We start from the raw sequence: 23,391 nt of genomic DNA on the forward strand, positions 1-23,391 counted from the left end.
ATCAAGTGAGGGTAGAGGCTGTAGAAAATGTGTTTTTTATGTGTCTATTACAGCTCTGTGTGTAGGATACGGAAGCCCTGTTTGGGAAGGTATCTCATTGGAAGAACCAGGCCAGAGAGTGAGAAGAGGCTGTGTGATAAGTATGTGTGGTGTATTATGTGTTAAATAGGATGCGGAGGCCCTGCGTGAAGCGGTGTCTCGCTGGGAGAGCCAGGTCAGACCGAGGCAGAAGAGGCTGGCTGAATTGGAGCAGCAGGTCCTGGAGAAGGCCAGCAGGGTGGAGACGCTCAGCCGACAGCTGGAGGAGTCCAAGCGCCACGCGGGGGAGATGCAGAGGCAACTGGAGGAGTCTAAGTGTCAGCAGGGGGAGGTGGAGCAGCAGCTGAGCGTCCGGCTCAGAGATTGTGAGGAGGAGCTGGCCAGACAGGCCGCCCGGCCCCATCAGGTCAAGGTGAGGAATCGGAAAAAACTGTCCCATTTCAAAAACAACCCCTTGCTAGCTCCTATGTTACTTAATGGTCCCTCATAGATCTGAGATGATAGGATGGGTACGTTATATGTTGGTAGCTTACCACCTATCCAATGTTTTTGAGTTATATGAATGACTGGGATGTTACGAGAGCATTTGCTGCTGAATTGTGTTCCCTGATGATCTTACGATATCAATCTCTCTCTCCTGCTCCCCACCTTTCTCTCTCTTCTCCTACCCTATCTATCTCGCTCTCTCTATTCTCTATCCGTCCAGTATGTGACTGAGACAGTGGAGGTGGAGTCGTCAGAGTCTCAGCAGGCCGTAGCCGAGGCCCAAGCCAAGAGCGCCGCCCTGCAGGAGCAGCTATCACTGCAGAGACAGCTGCTCCGAGAGCTGGAGACACAGTTGCACGATTCCCAGAGGACCAGCACCCAGCTCCGAGCTCAGGTACACACATAAGGAGATGCACATGTACACAGACGCGCACACACACAACCATCTAACAACACACACATACTACTCTCACACACGCATAACCCTCTGTGCCCCTTCCTAATCCCATTGGCTCCTTAACCAGTTGGTCTTTGTTATTTCTGAAGTTCTCCTCGTTCCCCCCCCTGGTACCAGCATTGGTACAATCCAACTCACCCCCCTTGTAGTAGATTGTGGCGGTACGGTCCTTCACAAAAACACCCTTCCCTCCCAGTAGAGGTGAATGGTTCAACCCTCGTCCCATCCCCTCCCCTGTAGTGGCATGGGCCGTGTTAACACCTCTCTCTTCGCTTACGTTTGGTTCCAGCTGCGTGCGGACCGTGGCCGTATCTGCGGCCTGCTCTCCAAGGCCGTCGGAAGGGGCAATGGCGAGGTCATTTGCAGGTTGTCTAAGGTTGGCCCCCCTTGATAGGCACATTAGGTCCCTCCATAGTGCTTCCTGTTTTCTCACATCACTTCCTGTGTCAGGTACCCTGCTCCCCAAACTTTGCCCACTTGTGTGGTTTCAACCCCTACCAAAAACCCGTGTGCTGTAGTGACATGCATAAACTGTACCCTAAATCTCTTTGAGGGTCATCCAGTCTTGTGTTGGGGGTGCAGTGTGTGGTTTTGGAGTAGCTTTTAGCTGTAATGATGGTTCACAACCCATTGTGAACACATTAATGTATCCTGTAGCTGAGAAGAAGCAAACCCGATTGTTTTGCTGGGAGCTAACTTTTAATTAGTTCCATGAGTTAGTTATAGGCTTCCTATTCGATCTGAGTTCCAGTGCTGTGTTAGCTTTTATGCTACATTTTAGCTCTCAGCCCTTAGCTCCAGGTAGACCACCAAACACGCTCCAGTCCCCACCTAGACCAGTATGGTGTGCTGGTACTGTCCCGAGATATACTCCAATCCCCATGTCCAACCCTCTCTAACCTCTCTCTCTCTGTCCCGTGTAGATCCTGGTGTACGAGGGGGAGATGGAGCGGGCCCAGGGCCAGTTAGAGGCTGAAATGCAGAACCTGGAGGAGGAGAAAAACAGGGTGATAGAGGAGGCCTTCATCAGGGCCGAAAGCGAGATGAAGGCCGTGCATGAGAACCTGGCAGGTAAGCCGAAAGTTTAGGACTTTTATGTTAATGTACTTTTTGCATTTGCGCGTCTGCACATCGTAGTCCCGGGCAGTATTCATTAGGGCACACTGCGAAACATTTTTCACTTTAGGTTTTATTCAATTTTGCTGTCCTTCCTAATGAATATTACCCAGGAATGTTTGTGTGCTCTGTTTTTTGTCGTTATTTACTGATGTAACAAATGTGTGTGTCCCTCCCTGTCCCCAGGTGTGCGTATGAACCTTTTAACCCTGCAGCCAGCCCTGCGTACTCTCACCTGTGACTACAACTGTCTGAAGAGACAGGTTCAGGACTTCCCCTTCATGCTGGAGAAGGCCATCACCGAGGCCAAGCAGGAGATCTGCCAGGTGATAGGCGAGGTGAGCAGTGCCAACCAAGAGCTGCTGAGGAAGTACAAGAGAGAGATGAACCTGAGGAAGAAATGCCACAACGAGTTGGTGCGCATCAAAGGTACGACCCCTTGATCGTGCATTCTGTGGGGTGTGTGTGTGATATCAGCCGTTCATACTAGCTAGTGTATAGTGTGTACATCCAGTAGATTCGCTAGTTTTGCTAGCACAGACTGGGATGTGTTCCGAGATTCCTCCAATGGCATTGAGGTGTATACCACTTCAGTCATCGGCTTTATCAATAAGTGCATCGACGCTCCCCATAGTGACCGTACGTACATATCCCAACCAGAAGCCATGGATTACAGGCAACATCCACATCGAGCTAAAGGCTATAGCTGCCGCTTTCAAGGAGCGGGACACCGATTCCGGACGCTTAGAAGAAATCCCGCTACGCCCTCAGACGAACCATCAAACAGGCAAAGCGTCAATACAGGATGAAGATTGAATCCTACATCCTACCGGCTGTGAGCCTCGTCAGATATGGCAGGGCTTGAATACTACCGACTACAAAGGGAATCCCAGCCACGAGCTGCCCAGTGACTCGAGCCTACCAGATGAGCTAAATGCCTTTTATGCTCGCTTCGAGGCAAGCAACACTGAAGCATACATGAGAGCACCAGCTGTTCCGGATGACTGTGTGATCACGCTCTCTGTAGCCGATGTTAGCAAGACCTTTAAACAGGTCAACATTCACAAAGCTGCTGAGCAAGACGGATTACCAGGATGGGTACTCCGAGCATGCGGTGACCAACTTGCAAGTGTGTTCACTGACATTTTCATCCTCTTCTTGACCGAGTCTGTAATACCTACATGTTTCAAGCAGACCACCATAGTCCCTGTGCCCAAGAACACGAAGGTAACCTGCCTAAATGACTACTGACCCGTAGCACTCACATCTGTAGCCATGAAGTGCTTTGAAAGGCTGGTTATGGCTCACATCAACACCATTTTCCCAGAAACACTAGACCCACACCAATTTGCGCATACCGCCCCAACAGATCCACAGAGGATGCCATCTCTATTGCACTCCACACGGCCCTTTCACACATGGACAAAAGGTACACCTATGTGAGAATGCTCTTAATTGACTACAGCTCAGCATTCAACACCATAGTGCCCTCAAAGCTCATCACTATGCTAAGGACCCTGGGACTAAACACCTCCCTCTGCAACTGGATCCTGGACTTCCTGACGGGCCACCCCCAGGTGGTAAGCGTAGGTAACAGCACATCCGCATCTGTGGTGCAAGGACAACAACCTCTCCCTCAACATGATCAAGACAAAGGAGATGATTGTGGACTACAGGAAAATGAGCCACCGAGCACACCCCCATTCTCATTGACGGGGCTGTAGTGGAGCGGTCGAGAGCTTCAAGTTCCTTGGCATCCACATCACCAACAAACTTACATGGTCCAAGCACACCAAGACAGTCGTGAAGAGAGCACGACAAAAGCTATTCCCCCTCAGGAGACTAAAAAGATGTGGCATGGGTACTCAGATCCTCAAAAGGTTCTACAGCTGCACCATCGAGAGCATCCTGACCGGTTGCATCACCTCCTGGCATGACAACTGCTTGGCATCTGACCATAAGGCACTACAGAAGGTAGTGGGTAGGCCCAGTACATCACTGTGGCCAAGCTTCTTGCCAACCAGGACCTATATACTAGGCGGTGTCAGAGGAAAGCCCCAAAAATTGTTAGACTCCCATAACCCAAGTCATAGACTGTTCTCTCTGCTACCGCACGGCAAGCGCTACCGGAGCGCCAAGTCTAGGACCAAAAGGTTTAACAGATTCTACCCCCAAGCCATAAGACTGCTGAACAATTAATCAAATGGCCACCCGGACTATTTACATTGACCCCCCCCCCACCCATTTGTTTTTACACTGGTGCTACTCGTTGTTTATTATCTATGCATAGGCACTTTACCCCTACCTACATGTACAAATTACCTCGACTAACCTGTACCCCAGCACATTGACTCGGGACCGGTACCCCAGTATATAGCCACGTTATTGTTATTTTAGTGTTACTTTTTATAATTTTTTTTACTTTAGTTTATTTGGTAAATGTTTTCTTAACTGTTCTTGATCTGCACTGTTGGTTAAGGGCTTGTAAGTAAGCATTTCACAGTAAGGCTGTATTCAGTGCATGTGACAAAGCTTGATTTGATTCCACAGGTGCATCTGTGTACATAACAGATCAATTCTGTTCAAAAGCAGTGGATCTTTGCATTTGTTGTCCCAAAACAGTATTGTTATGTGTCTCTCCTCTGCCTTCACTTCCCAGGTAACATCAGGGTGTTCTGTCGGGTGCGGCCGGTGTGCCGGGGGGAGCATGATTCTGCCGAAAACATGGTCAGCTTTGACCCAGACGACGATGCCCTTCTCTATCTTTCCAACAAGGTCAAACTGATGACCTTTGAACTGGACAAGGTGTTCCACCCTCAGGCCACACAGGAAGAGGTCAGTAGAGCATCATGACTTGGAGTACATCTCAATAGTCTGAAGTGGCTTCCTTGCCTTCATCTTTACTGATCTGAAAACGCAACCACAGGTAAAAGCAACATGTTTCTCATCAGCACAGATGAAGGAAATGACATGAGAGGAAGCCCCTTTTTTTAAATTATCGAGGTATACCAAAAGGATGTTGCTGTCTCTATATATTCTAATGGTTTACTGTCACCAATCACAACACCTGTTATCCTAACTGTCCCTCTCTGATTGGCTAACCAGGTGTTCCAGGAGGTCCAGTCCCTGGTGACGTCCTGTATTGATGGCTTTAACGTGTGCATCTTCGCCTACGGACAGACGGGCTCAGGAAAGACCTACACCATGGAGGTATTCGCTGCTAATACACACACACACACACACACACACACTTACTTACTTTCGCTCTCTCTCCTTCTCTCTCATACCACAGGAGATAAATTAAGGTTAAATAGAAATCAAGAGATGTGTTGTAGTGATTGTTAATAGCAAATGTCTTTAGGGTGTGGCCAAGGACCCGGGCATTAACCAGAGGGCTCTCAGACTGCTGTTCTCTGAGGTGACTGAGAAAGCGCCCGACTGGGACTTCAAGATCACTGTTAGCATGGTGGAGATCTACAACGAGACCCTACGGTGAGGACACACACACACACGCATCAGTGTAAGGTCAGACAGGGTGGGTAGGTTTGGATTTGAGTGCAGGTGCGGCCTTGCCTCAGAGGTTACACAATGACAGAGGGGAAGCAAGGGGTCACGTAGTTACAATACGTACCTTTATGAGAAGGCTTTTTTGAGATCACGGCTGAAGCGTTATTTCATTGTGATTTAGACCTAAGCTGTCACAGTTCCTGTGTGCATGTGTGTAAGCAATTTGAGTGCATGGGGCCAGCAGTTATATAAAAGTGGATTATATTTAACGTCCTTGGTTCATCTGTCTCAACACGAGCTCCTCTCCACCCTCCCTCTATTCCCTTCCTCCCTCTTTTTCTCCCTCTATCCCCTTCCTCCGTCTATCTCACCGTTTCTCTGTTATGTAATCTCTGAACATCTGTGTGTCCTTTCTGCCAAAGCATGACAGCAGGACTCACCACGAGAAGAGAATTGGAGGGGTGGAATGGCACAACACATGAGAAAAGCCGTTTTGGCCCCACTTAGTTGGAGAGTTGACTACAGATTATCTTGATAGTTTTTGTTAATTTGAGCTATGTATCTATCTATCTAGTTATCCATCTATCTCTCTATCTGCCGAATGTTGTTGGGGGATATCATAGGAAATGACACCATACACCCAAAGTAGTGCCGTATGGGTATCATTTTAAGACGGTATTTTTATTTGAGTGGGAACCATCTTTGTGACAGTGTGTTGCTGTTTCCTGTAGGAACCTTTTGGGGGACAACCAGGGTGAGAAGCTGGACATCAAGATGAACCCAGACGGTAGTGGTCAGCTCTATGTGCCGGGCCTCACGGAGTTCACTGTCCAGAGCCCTGAGGACATCAACAGGGTGAGGCCACCATTCTACTACTGCCACTTATACTATGCCTGCCACAGGACGTTGGGTTAGTGAGGTAGCTTTGTGCTCTGATCTGCAATCAGTGAATCACATTTTGTTTATATGGTGTTACTTACCAGTCACAAAGTGCCAAATGGTATTCCTTACCTAAACCCCAAAGCAGTACTTTTCCTTCAGTACTATTTTCCAATTAAATAGAGGTTTAGAGAAAGCTGATATTGGGCTTTGTTTACAATCATATGTCAGTTAATAAGATGGCTCCCACGGTTCTTCAGGCCTGAGACTGAGTTCTCATCTTGAAATGTCTCAGAGCTCTTGTGTTCCCTGAACGAGTGGTATGTGCCAAAGCCTGGATTTGTCTCTAGTCTACAGATTAGTTTGTGTGTTAATGATTTAAATCTGGTCCTGTGTGTGTTCTGCCATGTGCCTGTGCAGATGACGGAGCAGTTATTCACTTCCTATGACCCTTGACCTCTAACCCCTGGCCTGTGCCCTCTGTGTAGGTGTTTGAGCTGGGTCACATGAACAGGGCCACAGCCTGCACCAATCTGAACGAACACAGCTCCCGCTCTCACGCCCTCCTCATCATCACCGTAGCAGGTGTCAACTCCTCCACCGGGCACCGCACGCAAGGTACACACACAATTCCTGTACCGGACATCCCACACAAGGTACTCACAGACAGACAGACACACAGACTAATTCAGGATTTTATCTCTGTACACCCTCTACTAGGTAAGCTGAACCTGGTTGACCTGGCTGGCTCAGAGCGGATTGCTAAGTCCGGGGCAGAGGGCAGCCGCCTGCGAGAGGCCCAGTGCATCAACAAGTCCCTGTCGGCCCTGGGTGACGTTATCAATGCGCTACGGAGCCGACACTCCCACGTGCCCTTCAGGAACTCCCGGCTCACCTACCTGCTGTCTGACTCACTGAGCGGGGACAGCAAGACCCTGATGATGGTGCAGGTGAGAGAGGGAGGGGTAGAGGAGGGATTGGGGAGGTAGAGAGAGAGAGGGGTGCGGGGTAAGGGGTTTCAAATTAAATTGTATATTAGCCTATGATAAAACGATCAATGCTTGAAGCTGTCAATGCTAGACTTCAGGCTAATATCAGAAGGTATTTTCTCTAGGTGTCTCCCCTGGTCAGCAACATGAGTGAATCGGTGTGCTCTCTGAAGTTTGCCCAGCGGGTACGGACCATCGAGCTGGGCAACGCCACCAGGAGACAGTGGGAGAACTCCTCCACCTCCTCCTCGCCCACCCACGACAGCGTGGAGGTAACCTACACACACGCACCCTGGAGAGAGTGAGGGACGCACTCACACATGAAATCTCACACACGTGTGCTTGGTCAGCCCAGGCCTTACGTCAAACCTTCCCCAGATCGCTGAGCCAAATCTGGGGCATCAGGTTTCATTCTGTCCCTCTGCCCTTAATGATCCAGGTCGGGAAACCCACTGTCTAGCAAAGAAGATCTAGTAGGCTCAGGATGTTTGAAAAGGTTATCTCCAAAAAGCCTCTGGGTCATTTGATTTTATTTTAGCAAGTCAGGACACCCACCGTCTCAGATTGTTCTGAAATTGTTTCTGTTAGAAACCGATAAGAGTAGCATTTCTGCAACATTATTTTGTTGAAATATAATTTGAAAAATGAAGGTAATTCATTGCACCCAAATTGGCCATATACATTCATATAGGATTCAATAAATATAGTTTTATTTTTATTTCACCTTTATTTAACCAGGTAGGCAAGTCGAGAACAAGTTCTCATTTACAATTGCGACCTGGCCAAGATAAAGCAAAGCAGTTCGACACACACAACAACACAGAGTTACACATGGAGTAAAACAAACATACAGTCAATGATACAGTAGAAAAATAAGTCTATATACAATGTGAGCAAGTGAGGTGAGATAAGGGAGGTGAAGGCAAAAAAAGGCCATGGTGGCGAGGTAAATACAATATAGCAATTAAAACACTGGAATGGTTATAGTACCTAACATCCGATTTAGAACAAACTTTTTTTTCTAACAATGAGTATGAGGAATCCAAAGAAATGGCCAAAAGCCACCCACGCCCAATCCAACAATGAGTATACAGTATCAATCCTCTGTTTGACAAGTAGTGTAGTGTTGAGCTGTGCCTCGTGTATTGTTTATTCATCCTATGTAATGTATTCTCAGGGAATTTGGTGATTACCCCCCCCCCCCCCGTTCAGAGAAATTAGTAATTCAAGTTAAGGTTTATGTCCCATTCTACATCTTCATATTACCAGGTTCTGACCACTAAATGGTGCATAGATTTTACACATTCAGGAAAGGTGATGAAAAATGGTCTCTATTATGGACCATTCCTGATGACCACTTAGTTATGATTAGTTATGCACTGTTAATTAAAGAGATTAACTTCAACAGATGACCATTCAAACACACTGCTTTCATCAGATGAAAACTCCCCGAGTTAATGGCAGACAGAGCCTGCACTCAAATGCATAATAGATGCATCCCGTCTGGGTTCGAGAAGTGTTTACACCTGTATAGAAAGTGGAACTTGCAAGCTTGCAGCAGGGTCCTCCCATTTCATTTCAGCAAGCCATGACACCCACCATCTCAGATTGTTTTGACACCATCTAGTGGTCAGAACATGGTAATGTCAGGTGTCAGCATAATTTTATTTTCATTATAATGTCAGCAGAACTGAGCTTCAGTCCTTCTACATACAAATGATCCCGGGGAGTAGCCCTAACCCAACAAAGCAAGAGGACTGGAACTGGTCAAGCTCACATGTAACTTATCCTCTTTCTCTAAAAGCGTCATAGTCATGACTTTCTTACATGAAATGGGAGGTTGACTTGGCCCCAGACAATCGATCTAAGATCGACTTAAGTTTCAGTCTGATGAGAGCGAAACCGAAGCAGAGAAACAATCGTAATCCAGTTAGACAGGATCCTTAGCGGAATGAGGAACTTGAACTTTGGTATTGATATTTCTATAATTGAACTTTGCCCTTTCTGCAGCTGGACTCTCCCCCGGTGACTCCCGTGCCCCTCCCCATCTCTCGGGCCAGCAGTGCCGGCTCCACCCTCTCTGCCTCCTCCAAAACGCCCACCACACGACGGAGGTCTCAGTCCCAGCTCTCTACAGGTAAATGTGTAATACACACACCCCTTAGTCCCAGCTCTCTACAGGTAAATGTGTATACACACACCCCTTAGTCCCAGGTCTCAACAGGTACACGTGCCTCTCTTGAAATGTCCTCTGTCACCAAGAACCCTGGGACCCATCAATATACAACAACACTAACATGTACACACACACACACCACCTTATGCCACCATTATTGGGATGATACAAAATATACACAATCAAAGTGAACTCAAGTTAGGTGTGAATGGTCAGTGTGAATCCGTTCACTCCTGTGTCCTGATCCTCTGGTCTGATTGGTTGGTTTGCAGACAGGCTGTTAGGCAGAGCCAGCCCATTGGTGGGGGACGGTGGGCAGGTAGGTGGGGGTTTATGCTGATTGGTCGCTTGGCATGGAAAGTAAATGCTCAGCATGGCATGGTGCCCAGTGCCCACCCATGTCACCTGGTCAATGCCTACCTATCTAACACACCACGCCTCTAACCCCAGGAAACTGTTTGTGTGGGTCTTGTCTCTTGTCCCTCTGTCTATGTGAGAGACTGAAAGCTTTGTTTCTCTATCTGCAGATCCATGTGTGTGTGGGTGAAGGTGTCCGTACATGTCTGTGACTGTCTGACTTCTGGCTGTTGGTGATTTTGTCTGTGACTGACGGTCTGTCTGACTGTCTGAATGCAATTCCTATCTATGTGATCTGTATATTGTATGATGTGAGGGTGTTTATGTGTCTTGTCTATATGGATTTGGTGTGTGTGTGTGGATACATCACCTCTTCCTTTCCTCCATCTGTGCTGCTCTGGCTGGGTTGTAGTGAGCCGTTATTAACACAGGGACACCACTCCCCACTATTCACAGTTTCCTAAACCTATTACTCTCCCCCTACAGGACGATTGAAACTGTCTGTCTGAAGGCTCCAATGGATTCAGAATAAAACCGGACCCTGATCCAGTCAGCCATTGGGCCATCTGAACAGGAGGGTGTTAACCAGCACCTTGACCCACCAATAGAAACTCTCCGCTTTGGGATCAACCTATCCACTATCAGCCCTGTCTCCTTCTGCTGATCTCACTCAGCCAATGGGTGAGAGCAACTGGACTAGGCAAATTATCCGATCGAACGGTGACATTTTAATTTGAGCTATTTGAACAGCAGAGGGATGAAGAGGGGGATATGAACTTTGACCCTCATGGAAGGCCGCCTCATGCTGCATAGCAAGACTCAGTCCCAATGCTCTAAAATGGCCTCCAGTTCTCCTTTTCTTCATTACCACTGATAGCTGAAAGGAATCAATAGGTGTTCATTTTAGCCAGGACTGTTGTACAGCCCCCCCATATCTTAACTACGTGCCCTCGTCTATACCCCTGAAGGAACACAACACACCAGACTTCCACACCTGACTAGGGGCCAAATGGGAGGAGCACCTGAGAGTAACACAGGCCCGTATTCTAAAAACAACTCTCATAAAGAAACCCTTTACTCCTCACAGCCCAGAACAACTCCACCCCACCTTTCACTCCTTCCCCTTTGACCCTTCAACTGAGCCTGTGATCTATTCTCCCATTGGCCAATGGACTTCCTCCCCCCACCCCTCACAATAATGCCACACCCACACCCCTAGTGCTAACCAGTTCCATCATCCACTAACAGTATAGCCCTTCTAATCAACAGTATTTCTGGGTAAAAATGCACTTTAAACAAGGCTGTTACCTTCTTGATGTGTTTTCTAACAATGCTCCAGTTATAGATTATGATCAAATGCATATACAGTATATATGTGTGTTTGAGATGTTTTTAATCCCTTAAGTCTCCTTTGGTTGTTTTTTTGGGGGGGTGTTTTTTTTTTACGAGGGTTCCATCCTGGTCTCCTTCTACACTTTCTACCCCTCATCCAATCAGGGTACTCCACAGATATGGAGCTGGGCTTCTTTTGCCCAATAAGACGCAAGCAATAGAGACGTGAGTGCAGAGAGCGGTTAACTTCCTGTGTAGCCGTTTGTGTTTTAGATTTCTCCAGGGCAATACAGAGCTGCCTCAGCACTGCATGGAAACGTTCATGTTGTCGTGTTTCTTGTACCGAGCGAATAAAGCTAGACCGATTCAAACTCCCTGACAGACAGGAAATGCCATTCCTGTTATTGGATGCTGCCGGTTGGAGTTGCCCAGAGGCACATTTCTAGGATCAGGTTATCCAATAGGGACACAATACAAAACTGACCCTAGATCCGCATCCAGGACAGCTTTATCCTACTCACTATGGCTGACCACAAGCAGCCAATGACAACGGATCGCCTCACGGAACAGACACATATGTAGCTACAGAAATTGCTGCCCCTGCGGGAGTGATTAAGCTTGTGAACTGTTTTTCAAAATGCATCCAGTGTAAATAGGAATGCTTAGTACATTTGATCAGCACATATCGGCTAATCGGCCGTGTTTCTTCAATGTTAAACCAATGTTCCCTTCACTACCAGGATGTCCAAGGAACATTGAGGACACGCTGCATCATGTTGGTTGTTGATGGGTATCTCTGCTTGCTTTTGTCTTTGTTGTAGCTGCCGTAGGTTTCTACAGTCTTGTTTTTGTACACCCTTTTTAATAAACACTCTACCAAATGGAACTCTACAGTCTTCTTATGCTGTCTCTATAGAGCACAGGACTCTAACAGATGTTTGTTGAAATATATAACCACTAGAAAGCTGCATATCTTTCATCACCGTTTACTAAACGGTAGGTTGTATTACACCTACTCGGAGACAATTCTCTTTGACCAACTGGTTCAGGATGGTTGCAGCCCTAGCGTTGCATAGAGCAGGAGTTCCCAAACTTTTTCACTAGGGCCCCCCCCTTCCAGCATTGGGGAACATCCCAAGCAGTCACCATGTCTATTTCTATGGGCACGAGCACTTCACAACCCTCTTGTTGGCTTTGAGAATTTTGCAGGTTTAAAGCTTCTTTCCTGCATTTCTACATAGTCATGGGGTGCAAAGAAAATGTTGGTTTTAAAGTGTATTGTCTTGCAATTCTATACATTTTGCCATGTCTGTGTATTCATGTGATATGCGTGACAAAATTACAACATGGGCTTACAAACCTAAATAAAATTACTTTAGAGCTATTCACAAATGTCAGCTAAAGTATGTGGCAGGTAACCCAGCTGTTAAGAGCATTGGGCCAGTAACTGAAAGGGCGCTGGTTCGAGTTCCCGAGCTGACTAGGTGAAAAATCTGTCGGTGCCCTTGAGCAAGGTTTAATTGCTCTGGATAAATGTCTAACATGAAAAGAAGAACTGATGACACACTACCCAATTTTGAAATTGCACCTTGTGCATTCTATTGGAAGTTTAAAGCTGGGCAGATAGCTTATTTGATCAAATAGTTGTTTCATACTGACATTGTTACAGGTGATAAGTATCCTGGCAATAAAAGAAGAACTTGCCTATTTCTCAATGCTAACCTAAAAAGCTATTTGTTTATGATATAGCCCATTTTGACTGGAAATTGTGTTCACATGCATCTGCCCTCTAATTGGCTAGAATGGTCCCACCTGATCTTGCCTCTTCCAGAAAAGAAATGTAGATGGCGCTGCCCACGTGCTCAAAGTAGCAACTGATTCTACAATAAACATTGCCCTATACACTTCACACTAGTCCATCCACCACTCCATAGTCTGCCTTGTCCTTATAATTTTGGACATCTGTGGCACCTTCCCAAACAGTGCTGCTCTCTGTTGGGAGTGGAATTACACACATCTTAACAAGTGTTGTTCCTTTCAATTCCAGAAACATGCCTAAAACTAGACTCCTTCCTTTTTAAACAATTCTTTATTTGAAAAACATGTTATTTTAGTGTTTACTACTTTCAAAGAGTGCATCTAGGGTTGACATCTTAGGTACAGAATGTAGAAAAAGATTGAGAGAATATTTAAATAGAAATCACACAGTAAATTAGGCCGGGTTTCAATCCGATCGTAGGTTATAGGCATCAAGCCGCAGCTTTTACTGTGAATAGGATCTCCTCGTGAACATTACCTTTAAAAGCCGCAATGCCTATAACCCACAATCGGAATGAAACCCGGCCCTAGGTGTTTGTGTGTGTGGAATTAAAGTGTGTGTGCACATCTGTGGTGGGCAAGTCAAGGTTACAGAGGACATAATTACTCATACACAGACAAATACAGATTAAGGAATCATAAGTGCCCAGTGTTTAAATAGAGCTACGCCATAAACACACCTACTGACTCCTTCTGGATGCAATGGGCACAGGACTCATATCCCACCCTGTGTGACTCCATTGCTTCAGTCCATCCACACGCAGTGTGAATCTGATTGTCCCCTGATTTACCACTCAGGTGGATGAGAGAATGCAGCCGTCAGTCAGACTTCGAGTCCTCACAGCAGTGCTCAGCCATTTCGGGTCTCTAGTTGCATAGTCGACTGTCAGTAGTCCAGTGGGGACATGAGCAGCTGCAGCTCTTTGAAGGCGCTGCCGTGGCGTCCCACCTGGTTGGCCTTGTTCTTCACCACGTTGCTGAGGTTCTTCAGCTGCTTGTAGCATGCCTTGCACTTCTGGTGGCTGGGCTCAAACACAAAAAACAACTCACAGTATGCAATGGAAATGGCCTGCCTCACTGTGGCAGAGTCTGAACTCTATCCAAATGTATCGGAGTCTTTCTGCAAGCAATATTGGATGAATACGGAGCTAGAACCCTTAAGAACAATGGTTCTTTAGTGATGGGCTGCATAGTGTAACTCTCCAGGACCAGGATTGGTGACCGTTGCATTAACGCACACTTCAGATAGATGGTTAAAAGTTCAAGCCGGTTTAGGATTTAAAATGGAGCTGAAACTCACCGTTCCTCCCGTGTTATATCCACTCCAACAGAGGGGGGCGCTGTCAGCGTGTCTGAGATGAGAGGCCAGAAACGCTTCAGGATCAGCTTCAGAGAGGTGCAACCCGTCTGCACATAACTGACCACACGGGGAGAGACGATGGGTTAATACACATTTATACACACACACGGATTTGTTATCACTTTCATCTCTGCTGTCTCACCTCTCATACTTGCTTTGCAGCAGCTCTTCAATCTGGGGCAGGATAGAGGTACACAGGTCCAGTTTCCATAGCGACCTGGGGAGGACAGGTCAAATTACTGGTAATGGTCACTTGAGAGAGGACAGTCATGGTGCTCACACCAACCCCAAGAGTGACAGTGAGAGTATATGTGTGGCCTCCTTAGCTAAATAAAGATCTGTAGTCGTTTGTTGTGCACACGCGTTTCAACATCCACTCACGGTTTGAGGTTAACGATGTTGAGGATGTCCACGACGATAGAGAGATCCTTCATCGAGACGGCCGAGTCCAAGGAAGTCTGAAGACAGAGCAGCAACCACAAAAAAACACCTAGAGGCAGCCAGTAACGTTTCTCCATACGTCATGCCACAAACAGCTAATCAATCAAAAACCTCATCGTCTGTCAAGGATGTTGTCCGAGTTTAACATTGAAAGTCAAGTCATTATTTATTTCAAGTGATGTTAACGGCGGATGAACATTGAGCAGTGTTGACGTTGTTAAGTGCCATACCTTGACGTCCCCGCTGCCCCACACGGCTCTGATGGTGTCCAGGTTCTTGTGTCGGCTGGTGAGCATCACACACATGGTATCATGGCCCTTTCGGATCTGGGCCAGAGCCTCGTCATCACCCAGCACACTGAGCCGGTTGTTACGAGCAGGCTAGGACAGAGATACCCAAACGTATATAACCTGGTAAATACACACACACACCTGTTCGATCACACCCTAAACCTACATACATTTAGGGGTCAATTCCATTTCGATGCGCATGTGTTTAAAAACATTTTAAAAAGCTGACCATCTTGGTTTTTGTATGCGTACACAATGCAACTAGGTGATTGGAGCATTTCTGAGTGAATTTAAAACTGTACCACTATGGTAGGTTTAATGTTGAGCTGATTTTACATGATTAGTAACAGATATGCATTAAATTACTATTTGTGTTCCATTTCATTCTATACCCAGTTTATCTTATGGGGCTTGTGGTAGAGAAGAAGTCTGAAGTTAAAGACAGCAGAGATGTCAGAGGCTAATAATAGGAGAACTGTACTATTCCACTGAGCTACTGGCGCCGGCATCATCCAAGTGGGTGCTACTTGTTGGCAGTGAACGAGTAGCTAGCTAGCGGTCTTTCCACCTACAAAGTCAAGTGGCTAAGCTATGGGATAGCTGTGAGGGCGGCAAGGTGCTCTCCTGGATCATTCCGGACCCGTCTCCTGACCCACTATTCCCCGCTGGCCGTGACCGCCATGCTGCTCCATCCCGTGATTCTGCCTCCCACCACTCGATGCTACCAAAAGTAGCTGCTTCAGTTCCCATGCCGACTTCCTGACTTTGCTTCAGTAATTATTCTGGCTACTTGTATGTGTATTGCATGCATACAGATTTCAGTTTGTATTAAAGGCTATACGAGTGTAATAAAAACATGAACTTATATACTAAATTCCATTGACATGACGATTCTAGGTGGCAAACAATTTCATGACCTCACAAACAAACGTGCTGATTCGAAACAGTTCCATGGTGATTCTAAACCATAAGAATACAATTGAGAGTATAGCAATCTTTGGTTGTAAGGCACAAACTCAGTTTTTGTGGAAATCAAGAATGTGTTCCTAATTGACTTGTCTAGTTAAATAAATACATTCAAAAGACAACACATGTGACCAGCATCTGCTATGTAAGACTGATATTTTTCTAAAAAAAAAATTTGACCAGTCTATACCATGGATGACAGGAGCATCACTATCTTCCTGGGTACACTCCTCACACAGTAAGTACAGTGTGAGGAGCACTGTGCGGGTGGCAAGCCTGAATTTCTGGGAACACGAGCAGTGCTGGAGGTACGAGCTCAGAAACATAGCGATTATCCGCTAGCACAGCCAGCACCTGCATGAGCTGGAGCAACTCTGCCTGGCCAACTGGCACATGGAGGTGGAGCGCAGGGTTTACTTTTACAGTGTGTGAGTGAGAGAGACCCAAGACATCTCTGATGTCACTGATCAGAGGAGAAAGACTTGGGTGAGCGAAGAATGAGGGCCTCTACTGTGAATGGACTATTGAAATAATAAATTATTTAGTACTATTAGAACTAAGATAAGAAAAGATGTGATGAGATTTTTTTAATTATTCATAAATACATTAGAATTTAACCATACAAATTGTGATGTGTCTGAGTGAAATTTCTCCATGGTAAATTAAACAAACACGATTGTGTGTGTGTGTGTGTGTGTGTGTGATGCGATGCATGTATATACACACTCACAGGCAAGAAATCGCCCACGTTGAGCCCTATTGGTTCATTCCTGGTGGAGAGGATGACGCTGGGCTGGGGTTTGGCCTTCGCCATAGCAACGACCGGTGGGGGGGCTGGTTGGGGTGCGGGGGAGTGGTTAGAGCTCGGAGGTCGTGTGGTTACCACGGGGATGGGACGGGGCGCCGTGGCAACCATGGTAGGCTCCACCCTCAGGACCGGAGTGGACGATGCCACGGGAAGGTTTAACAACAGGCCGGGCTGCAGTGACACACACACACATATACTAGAAACAAATCTAACTTATTTACATAGAGAAACTCACACTGACAGAGACAATCCCACATACACACAAGCATGACAAAAAACACAAATCAGTCACACATACAACAGTACAGCTATACAGTACAGGTGTAGAGTACAAACCTGCTGTCTGCCAGTCATAGGAGTCATGAGCTCCACCAGCCCTTGGTTAGCCCTCACCACAAAACTCTCTGAGAAAAGAGGGAGAGAGAGAACTTGAATATGAGTGCCGGAGTCTGGTACAGCGGACCCCACATGCACCTTGACGACGGGGTCTCGAGCCCCAGTTCGACCGACTGCCCCCTTCATTTCTTTATCCATCTCCCATTCTGTACTTCTATATAATACATAAATATTAAAATACAACAACAAAAAGAACTTGAATATGAAACTCAGGACAGCAACGCATCTTATACACAACAGATCAATGTGATAGTTTTACCACAAACACAAATGTAATACTGCTCATACTAACGGCTTGGTAGAAGGGACTCACCATCTTCCAAGGGGGCAGGGAAGGGCTCACTCTTTGGGGGGGTGCGAGCTAGAAAAGGGGAAACAAGGAGACTTTTAGTATGAAATTCAAGAATGATTCTGCTAGATGTTAATGTAGTAATACATGCATTCTGCTGTTAGTGTGAACACTGAATAGATAGCAATGAAACGTAAGATGTAATATGAGCCTACAGATGGCGCTCTTTGGCTGGAAGATCTCTTTGTAGTCCTCAGGGTTACGGATCTCGGCGGAGGACTCCTTCTCGTCCTCGCTACTGGGGCTCCTCCTCTCCCCCTCGGGACTGCGGCGGTCTGACTCAGAACTCTGCTTGACCCTGGAAGAGCACACCCCCAATTAGTCTGCTTATTGATACAACGGATGCTGTTTTGATGCAGCATTTGCTGTAACATATGCCATTTGGCAGCGTGCATACATTTTATATATGGGTGGTCCCTGGGAATGGAAGCCACCTGGCATTGCAAGCACCATGCTCTACCAACTAAGCTACAGACGACCACATGGTTTGAACCGCTACGGTTTTAAATCAACTCATAGGTGATTTTGTTGAAAACAGATTCCGTATGCATATAGGGCACAAACGCTAAATCTGAGTTAAGTGTGCCCATCTCACGTTAGGGTAAGGATTCGCTCCATAGAAAGTAGAATAGTGGCGTTTGGAAGTGGGCAGTACCTCTGTGTGCTGCAGGTGGTCAGGGGTCTGTCGTAGTTGCGTCGCAGCGTGGACCCTTTCGGGGAGGGCTCTGTGAGCGGCTGGTCGTCCTGGATTACGCCTTGGATCACAGAGCCAGACTTCTTCACCCGCGTCAAATCCACCACGTAAGACGAGACATTAGTCAGATTGTACGACACGCCAATCTTGGAGAGAGATGAGGGGTGGAGGAGAAACAGTAGAGCAAAAAAACACAAGGGGGTTGGGTAACACTAACAGCAACAGTAACAGTTCCAGTGACATTAATACATGTAAAATTGCCATGCTGATGCCACAGATTCATATAAAGAATCCATAACAGTAATTTAATAAGATCCCTATGGCTCACACACACACACACGGTTGCAGTAACAGTAGTTACATAGTAATAGTAACATTAAAAGAGTAACCCCCACCAAATTGTTTTTTATAAATAAACACTAACTGTCGCACTTGTCTTTTCCTACTAGCACTGACTTTGCGGAGGAAAATGTACTTACCAATGACTGAAATGTGGTTGTCTCACCTAGCCATCTTAAGATGAATGCAGTGACTGTAAGTCGTTCTGGTTCAGTGTCCGCTAAATTACTCAAATGTAAAACATTTAAAAAGCAATGTCATGCTCACACACCAGCTGGTGGTTGCAGATAGCCAGGTCTGCCACCTTGCCCCAGCCCACTGGCACCACATCAAAGCAGCGGTCGGGCTCCCAGCCATACACACGGAGAGAGTCCACAGCTCCACTATACAGACAGCAGCCATCCAGGTTAAAGGCCAGACACCTGGAGAGACAAATGGGGGGAGAGGAAAAAGGATGTAGGGATAGTTTATATACAGTATAGTGTGTTAGTTGTATCTGAACTTCTAATATCGTGGTGTCCCGCCAACCACACTTGTTGATAGTGAAGGTAGCCCTCACCTGACTGGTCCCAGCTCTCCCTCTGAAGAGCCAATCATCTTGAACTTTTCCAGATCCCACAGTTTGATGGTCCTGTAGGGAACAGACATACAACTAAGGCATTCCGCTTTAGTAATGGAGTTGAAGCCATAGTAAGCAAATGTTCAGTTACCTCATACGAATTTATTTACCATATTTCACCCCCCGAGTGTGTGTGTGGATACCATACCTGTCAGAGCTGCCTGACGCTAGCAGATACTCGTTGGGGTGGAACTGGATGATGTTGATGGCGCCGGTGTGTGCTGTAAACTCTGTGATCATCTTCCCTGCAGTCAGGTCCCACAGCTAGGCCACACAGGTCAAAGGTCAGAGGGCAATATGAGTTCCTGACTGGCACAGCTAGGAATATTATGATGTTGCCCTTAAGAATCAGGTAAGCTGATATCAGATCTGTGCCTATAGAAGGAGAACTTATATGCAGAGGGGTATAAATACAAAACAGGATCAATGAGTTAGCCCGCTGACTTTGATAAACAACCAGAAGTAACTATTGATTTTCTGGTTCATTAAGAAAGTTAAACTTAGATTTCTGTTTTTGGTTCTTGAGTCAATTAGGCCATGCCCATTTCAAGCTTATTTTCCCAAAAAGTTGTTTCAGAATACTTAGGCAAGTTAGCTGGCTAACTCATTAATCCTCTGAACATACGGTTGAGAGTATACAATAGGGCTCTGCAACCCTGTTCCTGGAGAACTACCCTCCTGTAGGTTTTCGCTCAAGACCCAGTTGTAACTAACCTGACTCAGCTTATCAACCAGCTAATCATTAGAATCAGTTGCGCTAGATTAGGGTTGGAGCAAAAACCTACAGGACGGTAGCTCTCCAGGATCTGGGTTGGAGAGCCATGGTTTACAAACTGACCACAGTCATGTGAGATGAGTAACATGTGAAAGTAAGTTTCTGACAATGTGTAGGTGGGTTCATGCCTTGATGGTGCTGTCATCACTAGCAGAGGCCAACCATTTCCCATCTGGACTGAAGGCCAGGCACCTCACTGCCTGAGTGTGACCCTGCACAAACACACACATTATGCCATATGAAATTGATAAACACACATGGGCCCCCTACTCCTATCCAGACGGTCAGTCCCCAGTCCCTCCCCCCCCGGGCCAAGGCAGACAAGACAGTGTTCGCCGTCTCACTGTAATCCCTGGCTTAGTCCTGCTGCCAGACATAGACACACAGTGTTAGTTCTGATTAGCAGACCCACTCCCACGGCTAACAAAACAATCAGCCACTGACCAGCCAGCAAGCCGCTCACAGAGAGTGGGTGGGGGGGCTTTCTAACCACAAAAAAGCTTTGGTCGATAATTAACCTAGGTGCTCTTCAGTTCGGTATGAATTACACACGAGTGCAAGTCTTACCTTGTACCTGAACACACAGCCCTTTCTCCGTACATCCCACAGCTGAAAGAGAAAAACTCTGTTTAAGCACAGATATCACATAACAATACACATACAGTACCAGTCAAAAGTTTGGACACTACTCATTCAAGGAATTTTCTTTATTTCACTATTTTTTACATTGTAGAATCTAAATCAGCACTAATTATGTGTGTGCAAAGCTGTCATCAAGGCAAAGGGTGGCTACTTTGAAGAATCTCAAATAAACAAATATATTTTGTATAAAATAGATTTGTTTAACACTTTTTTGATTACTACATGATTCCATGTGTGTTATTTCATAGTTTTGATGTCTTCACTATTATCCTTCAATGTAGAAAATAGTAAAAAGAAAGAAAAACCATGGAATGAGCAGGTGTCCAAACTTTTGACCGGTACTCTACACAGTAGAGCTCTTAACAACACTCACTAACGCAGCACACATACACACCTTGATGTTGGTGTCCATGGAACCAGATGCCAGGTATTCCCCAAACGGGTGGAAGTCCAAGCTGCAGATATTGGCCTTGTGTCCCATTAGAGTTCTTAGGACTGGGATAAAATAGCAAAAATATTGTTATGGCATTCTCAGAACAACTGGTAGCCTAGGTCTAGTTGACTCTAGTAGAAACAGCTCCACATCCCACACGCCTAACCTCTCCATACACACACACAATATAGGAGAAACGCTGTCTCACTCTTTGCAGCCTCCAGGTCCCATACGCGCAGTGATCCGGACTGTGAGCCAGCCACCACCTGCTCCTCAGAGTTATTAAACTTTACACACTCCACTGGGTTATTATGGCCTGTCAGACTCTGAGAAAGAGACAGGGAGAGAGGGGGAGAGAAAGGGAGAGAGGTGGAAATAAGAGTTTTAGTGACAGGCAGCATTCACCTGAAATAAGCAGAGATCAAACTGTACACACAGTTCCCTAATGGTCTGACTAGTCTGTACCATGATGCAGTTGGGTTTGCTGACTGCCCAGATGTTGACTCGGCAGTCCTCTCCCCCAGTGGCTAGCAGACGGCCTGAGTTCTTCCCCAGGGCCAGACACACCACATTACTGGAATGGGCTACAATCTCCTCTGGAACAGAAAATTATGCACAACTCACCATGATTCATCGCTGGGTCAATAAAACTAATAAAATTGTGGCCCTGAATTAAGGTCTTGAAAGGGTGAGTGAAATGGAGACTCGACTCACGTAATCTCCATGATGTTTTGGTGGTGTTGGCCACAGCCATGGTGATTCTTGAGCGTCCAACACTCAACGGAGTGTTGTTATTATTCACACAGAGCTAGCTGGTTCATGTGTGTTGACTGTGTGATGAGACCTTTAGCTTATCTCCAATGAATGAACAAGAGGCAAAGGGAAAATACTTTGCATGACAAATTGTTGATGGTGGCATAACTCATCCGCTTCATGTCCCCTGTCGGCTTCTCTTGAAGCTGAGGGAGGATTATTACAAGCTAGATATTCGAATATACGCTGGTGGCGTTAGCAAGCTGGTTCGCTAGCTAGTTAGCAGGCTTAGTTAACTTAGCTAGCGGGCTATGTACTGGTAGTTAGCTTAAACAAAACAAACAAAGTAACAATTTATTTCGGGCTGCAATTTGGGCAAATGTCAAAGTCATGCACATTCTAATAACTGTTAACTAGTTAACGTAACTATTAAACACCTTTTCGATGGTTAAACAGTTACGTTGAACTTTATTAACGTTAGCTAGCAACTAACTAGCTAGTTAGCTAAATTAGCATAACTTGCTAACGTTAACAGCTCAAGTAGCTACCTAATTAGATTGCTCGTCCTGGGCAGGGCAAAATATAATACAGAACATACCTGCATTTTTAGCTAATTGCTAGTAGAAAATCTCTAGCTATGATTGGTGAAAAGAGAATGGTTAAGACCGGAATCACTAGCTAGTTGATACCAACTACGAATCTGCTTTTTGTCTGGCTCCTTCAGTCCTTGTTGATGTCATGTTTGTGTGGCTATTTACTATGGAACGCCGACCCCAATCCACACTTGCAGTTTAGCAACTGGGCTTTGCGATGAGATCACTTATTCACTTCCGGATGTCTGAAGTTCAGAGAACACACGCAGGGTTGCCAGGTCCAACTAAAATGTATATTCCAATGACTACGCAAAACCCTCACACAAAGCCTGAAATCTAGAACCATTTTTTTCAGCAGCAAGATAATTGTTTTTTCCATAACGTTATCGAGCAAATTAAGAAGGAATATCGACGTAATTTGTAACGACGAAAGAAGTCAAATTCGGTTTTCCATCAAAATTATAATTATTGCCAACTAAGGTGACTAATAAAGGAATTTGTATATGTCGCAAGAGAAAATATAATTCGCCCTTATTTTATACTCGCCACATCGTTTTCCATCAATGGATGTGGATTTAACTAGTTTCATTGTAAATAAATCTCTTATGCGCATGTGCATAACTATAGCTAAATCCAACAGGAGAGTTTGATGGATGAAAGTTGGACAAAGGATCTCGAACTCTCTGTGCAAGAAATACTTGGATAACCTTCAAAAGAATGTTAGGCTATTTTCTGGTAATTGTGCCATTATTGTTTGGCTGATGTTAAGGACTACAA

At 45.9% G+C, this 23,391-nt stretch overlaps 2 protein-coding genes across 9 annotated transcripts in view; one reads left to right on the forward strand and one right to left on the reverse strand.

Annotated features, from left to right (window-relative positions):
• Nucleotides 1-12,229, forward strand: part of LOC120045246 (kinesin-like protein KIFC3) — a 65,455-nt gene extending 53,226 nt beyond the window's left edge. For 4 of the 5 annotated variants that reach the window (XM_038990179.1, XM_038990181.1, XM_038990183.1 and 1 more), the window contains 14 exons: nucleotides 170-451; nucleotides 746-919; nucleotides 1,906-2,053; nucleotides 2,285-2,527; nucleotides 4,758-4,933; nucleotides 5,204-5,308; nucleotides 5,460-5,590; nucleotides 6,337-6,460; nucleotides 6,973-7,102; nucleotides 7,205-7,434; nucleotides 7,599-7,745; nucleotides 9,484-9,610; nucleotides 9,922-9,968; nucleotides 10,493-12,229. In XM_038990179.1, coding sequence (XP_038846107.1) covers nucleotides 170-451; nucleotides 746-919; nucleotides 1,906-2,053; nucleotides 2,285-2,527; nucleotides 4,758-4,933; nucleotides 5,204-5,308; nucleotides 5,460-5,590; nucleotides 6,337-6,460; nucleotides 6,973-7,102; nucleotides 7,205-7,434; nucleotides 7,599-7,745; nucleotides 9,484-9,610; nucleotides 9,922-9,968; nucleotides 10,493-10,501 — 2,073 coding nt within the window. In that variant the 3' untranslated portion in view covers nucleotides 10,502-12,229. The remainder of the gene's footprint in view (nucleotides 1-169; nucleotides 452-745; nucleotides 920-1,905; nucleotides 2,054-2,284; nucleotides 2,528-4,757; nucleotides 4,934-5,203; nucleotides 5,309-5,459; nucleotides 5,591-6,336; nucleotides 6,461-6,972; nucleotides 7,103-7,204; nucleotides 7,435-7,598; nucleotides 7,746-9,483; nucleotides 9,611-9,921; nucleotides 9,969-10,492) is intronic. The other variant, XM_038990180.1, reaches the window with a different exon arrangement.
• Nucleotides 12,230-13,408: 1,179 nt separating this feature from the next.
• LOC120045303 (katanin p80 WD40 repeat-containing subunit B1-like) lies at nucleotides 13,409-22,830 on the reverse strand. Of its 4 annotated transcripts, none has more exons than XM_038990201.1 (20): nucleotides 22,620-22,829; nucleotides 21,983-22,118; nucleotides 21,734-21,864; nucleotides 21,477-21,594; nucleotides 21,230-21,330; nucleotides 20,761-20,802; nucleotides 20,322-20,405; nucleotides 19,567-19,682; nucleotides 19,359-19,430; nucleotides 19,071-19,221; nucleotides 18,422-18,606; nucleotides 17,922-18,064; nucleotides 17,731-17,778; nucleotides 17,358-17,425; nucleotides 16,944-17,192; nucleotides 15,188-15,337; nucleotides 14,898-14,974; nucleotides 14,659-14,733; nucleotides 14,457-14,573; nucleotides 13,409-14,178 (listed from the first exon to the last, which is right to left on the reverse strand). In XM_038990201.1, the coding sequence occupies exons 2-20, from the start codon at nucleotides 22,020-22,022 to the stop codon at nucleotides 14,043-14,045; spliced, it is 2,103 nt and encodes a 700-aa protein (XP_038846129.1). In that variant the 5' UTR covers nucleotides 22,023-22,118; nucleotides 22,620-22,829; the 3' UTR covers nucleotides 13,409-14,042. The 4 variants fall into 4 exon arrangements, with proteins under 4 accessions (XP_038846129.1, XP_038846121.1, XP_038846115.1 ...); XM_038990193.1 differs by having other exon boundaries at nucleotides 21,983-22,123; XM_038990187.1 differs by having other exon boundaries at nucleotides 21,983-22,829.
• Between the last annotated feature and the right edge of the window lie 561 nt (nucleotides 22,831-23,391).

Source organism: Salvelinus namaycush, chromosome 1 (genome assembly GCF_016432855.1).
Source record: "Salvelinus namaycush isolate Seneca chromosome 1, SaNama_1.0, whole genome shotgun sequence".
NCBI classification, from domain to species: Eukaryota; Metazoa; Chordata; class Actinopteri; order Salmoniformes; family Salmonidae; genus Salvelinus; species Salvelinus namaycush.

Bases quoted from the DNA above. Each gene is read 5' to 3' on its own strand.
- LOC120045303 (XM_038990201.1), bottom strand. From the start codon at position 22,022: ATGGCTGTGGCCAACACCACCAAAACATCATGGAGATTAC. The intron at 18,065-18,421 runs GTACTGCCCACT...GTGCTCTTCCAG, and splicing joins ACCACCTGCAGCACACAGAG to GGTCAAGCAGAGTTCTGAGT. The intron at 17,426-17,730 runs GTGAGTCCCTTC...CTCTTTTCTCAG, and splicing joins CCCTGCCCCCTTGGAAGATG to AGAGTTTTGTGGTGAGGGCT.